This window comes from Acipenser ruthenus, chromosome 9, assembly GCF_902713425.1.
Source record: "Acipenser ruthenus chromosome 9, fAciRut3.2 maternal haplotype, whole genome shotgun sequence".
NCBI lineage: Eukaryota > Metazoa > Chordata > Actinopteri > Acipenseriformes > Acipenseridae > Acipenser > Acipenser ruthenus.
The window spans coordinates 51174360-51187782 of NC_081197.1; the positions used below are offsets into that span (position 1 = coordinate 51174360).

Genomic DNA, 13423 nt, shown 5'->3' on the forward strand with positions numbered 1-13423 from the left:
GTTATTTGTCTTCAGTTTTTTTTAAATCAGCTCATCAGACCTTTTGGAAAATTTGCACTGTTAAGAAGAAATACCCAGGGTTTGTGGCTTGCAGATTCAGCAGGGCAGAGGTTGTGTGAACGGGCAACCACACGCACTGCAAGCGAGCGTCCTCGCCACTATGGAAATAAGCCAGGCTCCTCTGCATTCGTGGTTGTAGACTTTCAACCTCATCTCATCTCATTTCACCAACAGGGCACAGAATCTGCAACAGCAGTGCATCACACAACACTGCCTGTTACATGAATATAGAAGGCAGTGGTTTAGGTTATGATAGCTATATGACCCCCTTGTCCACATGGTATCATTCCTTTTCTGTTCATAGGGATGGCATTGAATTTGCTTTTAAGGGGTTTGTTCAAAATGGACAGAAGCAGCCTCCTCCCAACATTGCTTACCTAACCATCCTGAGCGAGTTCTCCAACAAGTTGCTGAAACCCGATAAAAAAACTGTGTAAGTCAATGTTTTTAGTTTTTCATTGCTAAGAGGGGTATGGGGGTAGGGGGTAGGGGGACTGGGGGGGGGGGGGGGGTTCACAAAACCTTTTATTCCAAATGTCATTGGCACATTCATTTCAGAAAGTATAAAACTAAAGTTGTTACACAAATTGATTTAAATAGTTAAAGAATTTTAAATGTGTTAAATTTTTGGATGTATTTTTCAGTTATATATGGGTTGTGTTGCCGTACTAGTAATAGCAACTGCTATTACTTTTTCTCCAGCAGTGCTTCTGTTTGTAGAATGAAACGTAGCAGTCTTTCTAAACAATACAGAATGCCAGGCATGTGTACTACAGACGTGCTCAAATTTGTTGGTACCCTTACAGCTCATTGAAATAATGCTTCATTCCTCCTGAAAAGTGATGAAATTAAAAGCTATTTTATCATGTATACTTGCATGCCTTTGGTATGTCATAGAATAAAGCAAAGAAGCTGTGAAAAGCGATGAATTATTGCTTATTCTACAAAGATATTCTAAAATGGCCTGGACACATTTGTTGGTACCCCTTAGAAAAGATAATAAATAATTGGATTATAGTGATATTTCAAACTAATTAGTTTATTTAATTAGTATCACACATGTCTCCAATCTTGTAGTCAGTCATTCAGCCTATTTAAATGGAGAAAAGTAGTCACTGTGCTGTTTGGTATCATTGTGTGCACCACACTGAACATGGACCCCAGAGAAAGCAAAGGAGAGAGTTGTCTGAGGAGATCAGAAAGAAAATAATAGACAAGCATGGTAAAGGTAAAGGCTACAAGACCATCTCCAAGCAGCTTGATGTTCCTGTGACAACAGTTGCAAATATTATTAAGAAGTTTAAGGTCCATGGAACTGTAGCCAACCTCCCTGGGCACGGCCGCAAGAGGAAAATCGACCCCAGATTGAACAGAAGGATAGTGCGAATGGTAGAAAAAGAACCAAGGATAACTGCCAAAGAGATACAAGCTGAACTCCAAGGTGAAGGTACGTCAGTTTCTGATCGCACCATCCGTCGCTTTTTGAGCGAAAGTGGGCTCCATGGAAGACGACCCAGGAGGACTCCACTTTTGAAAGAAAAACATAAAAAAGCCTTTACCTTTCAAATCTGTATCTTTATAATTAAGATGATCTTTATGGTATTTTTCCACAAGTATTATTTTTTCCTCCGTCATTTTGGGTACTGCTTCACCCTGTTGGATCACATGCATTGAAGCTGTTCTCTGATTTCACATCGCTCCAGTGTCCCCCCCATGTCGCCTGTGGTGTGATACTTATCAAAAGTATAGGTTCTATTCATTTTGTTGTGTCGCTGCACAGTTTCGCTTGTCGCATCGCGTCTGGTGTGTAGCAGCCTTAAGATCACACCCCTATTAAGGACACATTTTGGTGGTCCCTTGACTAGCCGTAAAAGTTAGAAATCACTTTATTTACACTAGATTTGACACAGGTGATGTTATGAAAAGTTACCCAGAAAGCATTCAAACTGAGAGTTTCCTACACAATTGTAGTTTTAAATCAAATAACATGTTTGCTATAAAATGTGCTTCTTTCAAAGCTGAACAAGTGAAGCCTTCACAGGTGAATAGCAGTGCACTCCAGGCACGATTCATGGAATTCTTTTTTACATGTAGGTTACAGCCACCCTTAAGTGTCATACCCTGTTTTGCTCTCCCCAGGTATGGTTATCTGCAGAGATATACAGGCAATCAGGTGCTGACTTACAAAGAGGATGGCTGGATCTCGTTGGTTTGCTACAGAGCGTCCTTGCTGGCTAGTGGAGAGGAAGATGACTACTATTCTCTGACGAGCACTGACACCTTCAAGGAGTCTTCACAGTCAAACCACGCCAGAGCAATGCCTTTAAAACGGAAACTGTCCAACGGTTAGTATCCCTTGGGAAGATGGGTGGGGCTTGGGTGGGAAGCAGATTCTGTTGTCTAGCTTCAACTATGACCTAGCGTGGTAGGTTGGTTAGCACAATTGTATTCTATGGCTCTAAATATGCTGTTAGTATGAAATCCATATCTCTATTATTAGGGTTACTGTGGCTGATTTTTGCTTGTCTTGTTCATTTATTCCACAGAGTCCAGAGTTTCGACAGCAGGTATTTACGTTACTTTCAGAAATCTTACTGTGTCAGTCCTGCACTTCGATTCTCTAATTAGGTATTAAATATGCAGCTTTGAAATAAAACATATGATATAGCAAACATGTATTTTCATATTAGAACATGACAAAAACAGGACTTTCAGGAAATCGGTTACACTTGCACACCCAGCAGGGTCAAGCTTTTAACTGGCTGCAAAGGATGTCTGTCATTAGGGGAAGTTGCTAGTGGGTTACTGACAGGAAAGGCCCTGCAGGGGTGGGGATTATTTCATTCTCTAGTTCAAACAAACAATGTTTGCTAAAATACATGTTTGCTTCATTTTGAGACCTGTATATTGAATGGATGTGGGAATTTCTTGAATTTTGTTAGCTACAGTCACTTTAAGGGAGAAACATTATAGCCTCATTATGATCACAGGGCAAGGCACAAATGCTAAAACAAAGGTCATTAGCACCTAATTATAAGGCAATAGGTAGGTGCAATCAGCCCAAAAATTTAGGAAGTGGCCTCATTAATATTTTCACCTAAGCAATTTTGTAAATTTTTGTGATCTAAACAAACCTTTAAGCAGGTCTTTTCAAAGAGCAAACGCTGTTACAGGGAATTTTTTTGTGTTCATCAAAATTGAATCCAGAGTATGAAAAGTGTAACATGGCTAAAAAACCACCAAGCAAACATCAGGATTACTGGGCAAAGATGAGAATAAGAATTTGCTTACTGCATCCAAACTTTAATTGCTGGTTCAGGGTCAAAAATTCCAGTGGTGATATTGCACATGTGAATATTGATCAGGGCAGATAAACATTATCAATATCTATTGACATCCCATGTGGCAGTGTCAGAGACTACAACATTTGTTTATGAATGTTTAAGTAGAAGTCAGGATTGCTGGTTGACACAATTCTTAATTCATCATGCACTGAGGAGGCTGACAGATGCTTTCCTGCTTGCTTTAGACACATTCATTTCCTCAAAAGATAGTATGTGTCAATTGATAGAATGGCTTCAAATTCCCCAATCTTTTCATTGAGCGCTTGGTTTATACAAGAAAGTGAATACATAATCAGTCAAGGGACGCACAACTTGCATCCCATTTCTCTATGTCGAGGCTTAGTGTCCAGCCTTTCACAAAATACCTTTTTGAGAAACCTGACAAATCACTTTGCTTTGTATGTTTATAAGAGGATCACAAACAATGGAAACCTGTAAAACATTATTTTATTAAAATAATATGGCACTGATCGTACCAAATATTATAGAAATAGTTAGGAAGTGTACATTACCTGAAAATGTGAAGATAATCTGGTTAAGGTACTAAGAGATGTTATGGAGATGAGTTACTAAAAATTCTAAATCATACATCAGAAATCAACCAATCAGTGAAGTAGTTGCCAAAATTCCAGTACATCCTATTCTGTGTACGTGCGGGTGTCATCCCATGCATAGAACACCACACTTAAACAACTTACAATGCAGTATTGAAATGGAAAGAGTACTGTGAACTTCCTGTACCTAGAACAATAGCATTTTATTTGTTAAGAAACAGCTTCAGAGAAATTTGAGGGATAAAGTAAATGGTAGATCAGAGAAGAAAAACATGTTTATTTGTGTATATTACACCAATATTAGTACATAGAAATAAGCAGTCAGAAAATCCCCATTCTTTTTACTTTACATTTTTGGATCTTGTAGGTTTCCTATAAAAGTAACATTATTGTATGACATGCAGTATCTAACCAGTCCGGTTAATAGTTTATATTAAAGAAATGCATTTGATTGGTTTTAAGGTTATAAGTTCATTACAAATTAAGAAAGCCATTTGCTTCCGGATTTTGTGCTCAACACAAAAAAAAAAAAAACATTTGAAGAATATTTTTGCATAAAGATTAATTTTGTTGAAAATATAGGGTTTCATAGAATTGTGTAAAGGATCTATCACCGTCAATGTATTTTTCCATTACGTTTTCCTTCATAATTATAGGTGTAACGTTTCTTTTTAAATTCTGGTTTGACAGAATTGTGTAATAGTTCTTTGCTGGCAAGCAGTGACACAAATGGAAGAACTCCTGATGTGAAAGTCACACCACAGTTCATCTCAACTGTGATCAAAGGAGGAAAGTGGCTCAAGTGTTCTCAGGGGTAAGCAATCCACTCCCATACATCAATAAATATGAAGCTGTAGATTTAAAGTCATAATTCAAAAACATATTAAAACATAGATAATATTGTGAACCACTGTTATTAGCTGCAATGATTTTTTCATTGAAAGCTTTTAATTTGTTATATTCTCTATGGTAGTGCTATTGCTTTTATATTTGCAGCAGTATTGTTCTAATTACAGCATTGGCAGATGCGAGCAGGTGTGCTGACAGCACTGATCTTGGTATTATCCCAGGAAGAGTACCAATCCAAGGAACACCACACTGCATACAGATCCACATGCTCATCAAAGACAGTGCGTCTGTGTATGTCTTTTCTCAGTGTTGTTTTTTCATTACCTCCTGAGAAGCTACATAACACTGCAGTTCAGTGAATATTGCACAAGTCTTGTCATGTGATGTACATTGCATCATTTTATGAAAGTGATGCAGCTGTTTATCATTGTGGTCTAAGAAAGAAAGGATGCCTGTTTGCAGTTTGTGTGTTTCCCATAAAATATGTATTATTTGAAAGCTGTTTACTCTCAGTAAATAATTGGGATAAATAGGGGACAGGGGCAGAAATAACTTTTCATCGTTTTATTTAATACAGTAAAAATACTTTGTAGAAGTCTTCAGTGCTGTCAGTAAAAACAACATGTACTATATGTAGGATATAAAACGGCATATAAAATATATGGATTGGTAACCTGTATTAAAATGAAACAGAATGTAGTGGTCTAGAAAATTGCATTGTTCAGAAATTAAAATGGTAAATCATGTACTTTGCAATTTGTTCAAATGCCTTGCAGATTTTAAGACATTTTGCTTTGCAGATTTCTCTGTGGACTAGTCTGTACAATTAAACAGCCCAGTAAATTGCAGTCAATTGATCATGCATCCTAGAAGGATATAGATACAGGAGCTGTATTTTGATTGCTTAGGCCTTGGTGATAACGGGTTTACAGAAAACAGACTACAAGGGGATTGACATTTATATGTCCAGAAAACAGAAAATGTGTATTTATTTGTCTACAGTCGAAATGGTAAAGAAACAGAAGAACCCCCAGATATTGGACACCCACAAGATGCAATGTTGCAAGACCAGCCAGATGTCATGAATGAAGATGTGGATATTGATACATTCGATATGGAACCTGCATAAGCTTTAAAGAGTTATTGAGTTAGTAAAAAGAGGTATTGCCACTCCATACATATAGATTCACATATTAATGTGTTAGTCTGGCTCTGGGGGTATGGCTTGTACACCACCCATCTGTTTATTAATTAGCCTGGGGACCTAAGCATACAGTACATAAAAGAAGGTCACAGAGGAATGAATCAGCTTAATCAACAGTTAACCAACAGAATAAAAAACCTCCACAGTATTCTATTAAGCTAATTATTATTATTTATTTATTAGCAGACGCCCTTATCCAGGGCGACTTACAATTGTTACAAGATATCACATTATACAGATATCACATTCTTTTTTTTTTTACATACAATTACCCATTTAAACAGTTGGGTTTTTACTGGAGCAATCTAGGTAAAGTACAGCAGCAGTGTCCCCCACCTGGGATTGAACCCACGACCCTCCAGTCAAAGGTTCAGAGCCCTACACTGCTGCCCCATATATATATATATATATATATATATATATATATATATATATATATATATATATATATATATATATATATATATATATATATATATATAACTTCAAAGTTCCAACAGTTTTCTGCACTTTTTAAATGACAGATCTTTTAGGTTAATGTCTTCTTACTGTTAGTTAGGAGTTGTGTGCTAGTCAGAAAAGTCTCTGGACTGGTGTTTTCAGGCTCCACTTTTTTGATCCACTTTCAATTGGCCTGGATGATTGATACTTATTATAGTATTTGCTGATGAAGCTCCAGTCTCTTGGAACTACTACTAAAGTAATCAAGATTGTAGAATGAGGCATATATCTACTGTAATGTGTTTAAGCCAACACTTTTTCGAGCTATCCAGGGTTTTGAATGTACTGCAGTTTTTCAGGGGCAGCCTTTATCTAAACCAGCCTCCTGACAGTTTCCTTGCCAAGCTGTTGTCCTCTACAACATGGACTGACTTTCTGTCAACAATATCTGGAAAGCATTTTAAATCTGGTATTTGAATCCCAGAGAAGCGATCAGAATGTTCTGCCATTACATTAGCGGCATTGTCTCTCTCCGTTATTTATTTTGCCCAACACAGAATTGCTAGTATGCCCGGAGTGGGGACCACTAGAGGTTGTTTCTATGATTACATGATGTTAAATAAAAGATCCAAATTATATTCATATAAATTTTAGATGATGGCCATATCTGTGTATATATACATACAGTGCCTTGCGAAAGTATTCGGCCCCCTTGAACTTTGCGACCTTTTGCCACATTTCAGGCTTCAAACATAAAGATATGAAACTGTAATTTTTTGTGAAGAATCAACAACAAGTGGGACACAATCATGAAGTGGAACGAAATTTATTGGATATTTCAAACTTTTTTAACAAATAAAAAACTGAAAAATTGGGCGTGCAAAATTATTCAGCCCCCTTAAGTTAATACTTTGTAGCGCCACCTTTTGCTGCGATTACAGCTGTAAGTCGCTTGGGGTATGTCTCTATCAGTTTTGCACATCGAGAGACTGAAATTTTTGCCCATTCCTCCTTGCAAAACAGCTCGAGCTCAGTGAGGTTGGATGGAGAGCATTTGTGAACAGCAGTTTTCAGTTCTTTCCACAGATTCTCAATTGGATTCAGGTCTGGACTTTGACTTGGCCATTCTAACACCTGGATATGTTTATTTGTGAACCATTCCATTGTAGATTTTGCTTTATGTTTTGGATCATTGTCTTGTTGGAAGACAAATCTCCGTCCCAGTCTCAGGTCTTTTGCAGACTCCATCAGGTTTTCTTCCAGAATGGTCCTGTATTTGGCTCCATCCATCTTCCCATCAATTTTAACCATCTTCCCTGTCCCTGCTGAAGATAAGCAGGCCCAAACCATGATGCTGCCACCACCATGTTTGACAGTGGGGATGGTGTGTTCAGGGTGATGAGCTGTGTTGCTTTTACGCCAAACATAACGTTTTGCATTGTTGCCAAAAAGTTCGATTTTGGTTTCATCTGACCAGAGCACCTTCATCCACATGTTTGGTGTGTCTCCCAGGTGGCTTGTGGCAAACTGTAAACGACACTTTTTATGGAGATCTTTAAGAAATGGCTTTCTTCTTGCCACTCTTCCATAAAGGCCAGATTTGTGCAGTATACGACTGATTGTTGTCCTATGGACAGAGTCTCCCACCTCAGCTGTAGATCTCTGCAGTTCATCCAGAGTGATCATGGGCCTCTTGGCTGCATCTCTGATCAGTCTTCTCCTTGTATGAGCTGAAAGTTTAGAGGGACGGCCAGGTCTTGGTAGATTTGCAGTGGTCTGATACTCCTTCCATTTCAATATTATCGCTTGCACAGTGCTCCTTGGGATGTTTAAAGCTTGGGAAATCTTTTTGTATCCAAATCCGCCTTTAAACTTCTCCACAACAGTATCTCGGACCTGCCTGGTGTGTTCCTTGTTCTTCATGATGCTCTCTGCGCTTTAAACGGACCTCTGAGACTATCACAGTGCAGGTGCATTTATACGGAGACTTGATTACACACAGGTGGATTCTATTTATCATCATTAGTCATTTAGGTCAACATTGGATCATTCAGAGATCCTCACTGAACTTCTGGAGAGAGTTTGCTGCACTGAAAGTAAAGGGGCTGAATAATTTTGCACGCCCAATTTTTCAGTTTTTTATTTGTTAAAAAAGTTTGAAATATCCAATAAATTTCGTTCCACTTCATGATTGTGTCCCACTTGTTGTTGATTCTTCACAAAAAATTACAGTTTCATATCTTTATGTTTGAAGCCTGAAATGTGGCAAAAGGTCGCAAAGTTCAAGGGGGCCGAATACTTTCGCAAGGCACTGTATATGCATGCTTATTTTTCTAGTCTCCCCCTTGAGGAACGTGAAGCTTACTACTCAGGCTTTGAAAGTCTGGCTGAGCTGACCTCAACAAAGGTGACTCCCACCAAGCTGGGGAGGCTTCTGGACTTCAGTTGCTAATGATGCTATTATGAAAGTGTATTTATTTTATTAATTTTAACAGTAGACTGTTGAATCATGTGGCAATTTGATTTTTTTAGGTTACATCTTTTCATATTAACTCATATAATGTTTATTAGGGATACTGTAACATCTTAAAACGGGCAGATAAAATTTGATAAAACATGTGCATTAATAAGGTAATGATGAAAATAAGACAAATAACCCAACCCAACCCCATAGTCAGGATGTGTTGAAAAATGATCTATACAAATTATTGCAAATGTTTTGAATACTGCATTTGTTAGTTGTGTGGTTCAATGGTTCTCTTTATTGTGCTAGTTCTGTAAAATGTCCCCAATAGCTTCAAAACATGGACCTGCCTCTTTTAGTCTGGTGTAAAGTTTCCTTCCTCCCTCCCCCTACGCTTCCTTTGCAGCTATAAATGGTTCCAGTCTCCTGGACTTGATTGACCTTGGACAGCTGTCTAGAAACTATTTTGCAAATACAATTTTGAAGGTAACCTTTCATCACAAGTAGGCTTTTGTGAGCCATTGATGAGTTACCCATGGGAGATGGAAGAAAAAACATTAATCTCTACTCCACCTAAATAATGGACTTTGTCCAAAATAACAAGCTTAACTTAAAGCACTTAAGTCTTGGTTTGGCAAGGGTGATGAATGTCATCCGATTGCCATTAACCTCCAAAAAGTTACAGGGTAACCGCACACCAGAAATGAGCTCAATACTTGCTTTTCTTGGGAATACATTTTTGCTAAACATTCTGAACATTTGATCTACATATTGCATCCACACCTGTTCTCCTTATCATGGCGGTGTTAACTTTTATCATATTTTGAAGGTGGTGTGGGCTGAGAAACAGATACTGTGTGGAGCTAAATAAATACGTATTTTAGGATAACGTGAAGTTATGTTACAGTGGTGTATTGTCAAGACTGTATATCACACTTATTTCATGTAATCATTTTTGAGAGAGAAAGAATGAATATGCAGTACCCTGGAGTACCCTGTGCAAATCAGCTATCTTTATCAAAGTGTTTATTTTTGGCATGAGGGCACAAATGTATAGCAAAGCCATTAAAATAATGTACAGTATTTTAACACTAATGCGTGTGCTTACAGGACACAACAAAAGTAAGCTTCCAATGTTACAAATGATTATTACACATCTAGAGTTTGTGCAAAAAATATTTCTTCACTTACCAAAAAACATTTTGAAAACGGTAAACAAAACCACTTTGAAAATTTGCTTGTCTCTGCTAAAAACTTGTATTCTGTGTTGCTGATCAAAATACATTTCACACGGGTATAAATTAAAATACACTGCCTGTATTACATTTAGTAGAGATATGAACATGGCAACTGTACAGCTTTTATTAGACAGCATTATATATATAAAAAAAAGGATAATACAAGTTGTCTGATGTATTACATTTAGCGGTGTACAAACCTATTGCTGTTTTAACTGGTTATGTGGGAGCCATGAGGATATTCATGACATAAAATGAATGAACGGCCAGGGTACAACGCTACCCAAGGGGTAATGCTTGGTGTCTCATATATAATAGTCAAAAATATGGAAGCTTTTCTGCTTGTGAACCATTGGTTTGTAGAATATGTTTAGTTGTGTGTATATGTTTATGTTGGATTTGTTACACTTGTCATTGTTTAAGTACAGTCACAGGAAAACTACGGATTGGCACCATACACTTATATAAGAGAATTCAAGAAAACATGTTAAATACAAGCATTGGCCAGACATATTGGATACAGCTTATTTCAGTCCAAAGCACTTCTACTGAATTGAGATCTGGTGATTATAAAGGGCATTCCAGAACTTTTATCTTTGTTTTCTTCAAGAATTCCAGAGTTGACTTAGCCGTATGCTTTGGGTCACTGTCGTGTTGGAAGATAAACTGTCTGTCAATCAGCCTACAAGCATATGGTATAATTTTACTTTGTAGAATGTTTTGATACATGACTGCTTTCATTTGATCTTCAATCACATGAATTTCTCCGGTCCCTGAAGGTTTTCTTCACTGAAGGCTTTACCCTTTTTCTCTCCAAACATACTATGGTCCATTTTTGGGGACACATTCTATTTCAGACTCATCGAACCAGAGAATTTTGCTGAAGAATGCTTCACATTCCTGTTTATATTTCTTGGCTTATCTAAGACGGTTTGTTTTATGAATTTTCTTTTAGTTGTTTTAGGTGTATACAACTTTATAATGCATCTTAGTTACTGTGTAATGATTTTCAATCAATTTATATTTTTACTTGAATTCTACTACATTTTAACAGACAATGTAAAAGTGCCAATACTTTTGTCATGAACAAATATTTGAAATTGCTTAATTGTTTTTTTAAATAAATATTGCTTGTAAAACTACCAGCAATTGTGTATTTTGGTCTTCTCATTAATTAGAGTCTAATGTTCACTAAATGCTTGTAGTTTTCTTGAATAATCTTAAATTAAGTGTAGGATGCCAATGCTTTTGTTTTCAACTTTAGTGAAGCGATTAACTGTCAGTAAGCGATTAACTGTCATCTTTATCTGTAATACATACAGTACTGTTAGTTTTACAGACCCGATCAGCATGTATGGTACAGGATGTTTGTTTATTTTTTAAATCTGAAGTTGTGTAGCATATTTCTCGCCAGTGTTGTACCTTGCAATATTACATGCTTTATATTCTCCTATGCTTTTTCAACACTGCTGGAAAAAAAAAATCAATAAACAAACAAAAAAGCATTTTTGTTTACTGCTGTTTATTTGTGTACAATACTTTCTTTTCTACTGGAAAACCAATTTAAAAAATATTTATTTGCATTTTTGGCTCAGATTTTCTACAGAGCAGAAAAACAGGCAGCTTTAATATCAGCCATATTTATACTTTATTTAAAATAATTTGAACAAATTAAATTATAAACATTTGGTTCCCTTTTTCCTGAATAAAAGTACAGTAAAAAGCTACTAAGTACTTTACACATAGAAAAACCTTCAACATTAACTGAACATAATTTGTGTATTTGAACATAATGGCATTTTGCAACAATTAATACACAGCAAGCACAAACAACAGTACATATATACATACAATGACCATCATTTATAAGAATAACTTTTACAATGAAAAATTCATACTTTAGCAAAAACCTTGTACATTTCAGGAATCCCCGGTTAATACAAGTTTTTTTTATTTATTAAATTAATAATAGAAGGCACACTTTTTTTTTTTTTTTTTTAAAGGGTAAATGCATAGAAGTGGAACACATGAATAAATAGGCACCTGGATAGTCCTTAAGAATTTTAGCAAAATCTGTTATTTTATTTTGCATTGAACATGTTATTATTATGTGTAATGGTTAGTTTGGTTAATATCTCTGGAATGTTGTAATAGCCAATTTGAAAGAAATGACAATGTATTGCTTTTATACGTGGTGCACATTCAACCATTGTCTAAGCATTTAAGTTTCAGTGCAGTGTGAACCAAGACGATAACAAATCTAAAAACTGTGATTTTGACTTGATTATACTCTATGCACAACCTACCACTCTCTCTCTCACACACACACACCAGTTTGCATAATAAATACTATAGGAATTCCTATTTACAGATAATACATCACTCAAACTAATGGCCAATCAGCACTCATCCATTGAGCAAATTGTGATTAAGTTCCAATTTTTACATAAATTACTATTTTTCTTCTCTGTAATGTACCTAACAACTTACTAAATTACAGCAGGTAAAGGAAGAGGAATTTTAGTTTTATATTGTATTTCTTGTTATGTTTTACTTTTGCTTAGTTTTTTTTTGCACTAACAATGAGATTCCTTTGTTTTGCATGGTTAATGATTACAGTTGCAGCCAGAGGGAGGCCTTTGGCTGATCCAGGTTTGTGACTCCCATCTCTAAGGATGAGTGCAAATGGCCTGAAGCTACATACTGATCAGTGAGACTAAATATTATTATTCCTCACTGAACACTAGTTTATGCAGTTATTGCAGACCTGCTGCAGATTGCCTGTAGTGTAGAACATACATGCAATAGAGGTCATTCAAAATCATCTTCATACTCATATTCACCCAAATTGATGTTAGGGTGTGGGTTGGGTATTTCGAAGAAAGATCTCTTGTCCCCTCGCAGGTTTAACTCATTTGAGATTTGTCGGTCTATGGGGTTGAGGTCATTTTCATAGCTGACAATATAGAAAAAAAGAACATTGTTCCACATGTAGAAATGTTGGTGTCATAATCAACAAAATAAGTACTACACTCTTGATCATTATAAAAGACTTAAATATTATAGAATCTCCATCCATCAATGTTTGCAAAAGATAGGGAATATAGATGGCAGAAAGTGCATCAGGGGTCTGATGGAGATTCTATTAAAAAAAAAAAAAAAAACCCACATCAGATTGATTCATAGGAACTTGTGACGGGGTACTCCCCGCCCCTGTGCATATTATGATTTGTATTTGGTATTTGCTGTATTGTTTTGTATTTTATTAT

The 13423-nt window shown here is 36.4% G+C and overlaps 2 protein-coding genes across 7 annotated transcripts in view; one reads left to right on the top strand and one right to left on the bottom strand.

Annotated features, from left to right (window-relative positions):
- Positions 1 to 6423, top strand: part of si:ch211-269e2.1 (cohesin subunit SA-2) — a 33340-nt gene extending 26917 nt beyond the window's left edge. Inside the window, exons 29-33 of one of the 2 annotated variants that reach the window (XM_059030207.1) lie at positions 365 to 493; positions 2200 to 2405; positions 2607 to 2627; positions 4649 to 4772; positions 5810 to 6423. In XM_059030207.1, coding sequence (XP_058886190.1) covers positions 365 to 493; positions 2200 to 2405; positions 2607 to 2627; positions 4649 to 4772; positions 5810 to 5936 — 607 coding nt within the window. In that variant the 3' untranslated portion in view covers positions 5937 to 6423. The remainder of the gene's footprint in view (positions 1 to 364; positions 494 to 2199; positions 2406 to 2606; positions 2628 to 4648; positions 4773 to 5809) is intronic. The other variant, XM_059030208.1, reaches the window with a different exon arrangement.
- Positions 6424 to 11659: 5236 nt separating this feature from the next.
- The window catches only part of LOC117405762 (serine/threonine-protein phosphatase 2A regulatory subunit B'' subunit beta-like), a 37360-nt gene continuing 35596 nt past the window's right edge, over positions 11660 to 13423 (bottom strand). For 3 of the 5 annotated variants that reach the window (XM_034009121.3, XM_059030212.1, XM_034009122.3), the window contains one exon: positions 11660 to 13110. In XM_034009121.3, the coding sequence (XP_033865012.1) occupies positions 12966 to 13110 (145 nt within the window). In that variant the 3' untranslated portion in view covers positions 11660 to 12965. The remainder of the gene's footprint in view (positions 13111 to 13423) is intronic. The other 2 variants (XM_059030210.1, XM_059030211.1) reach the window with 2 other exon arrangements.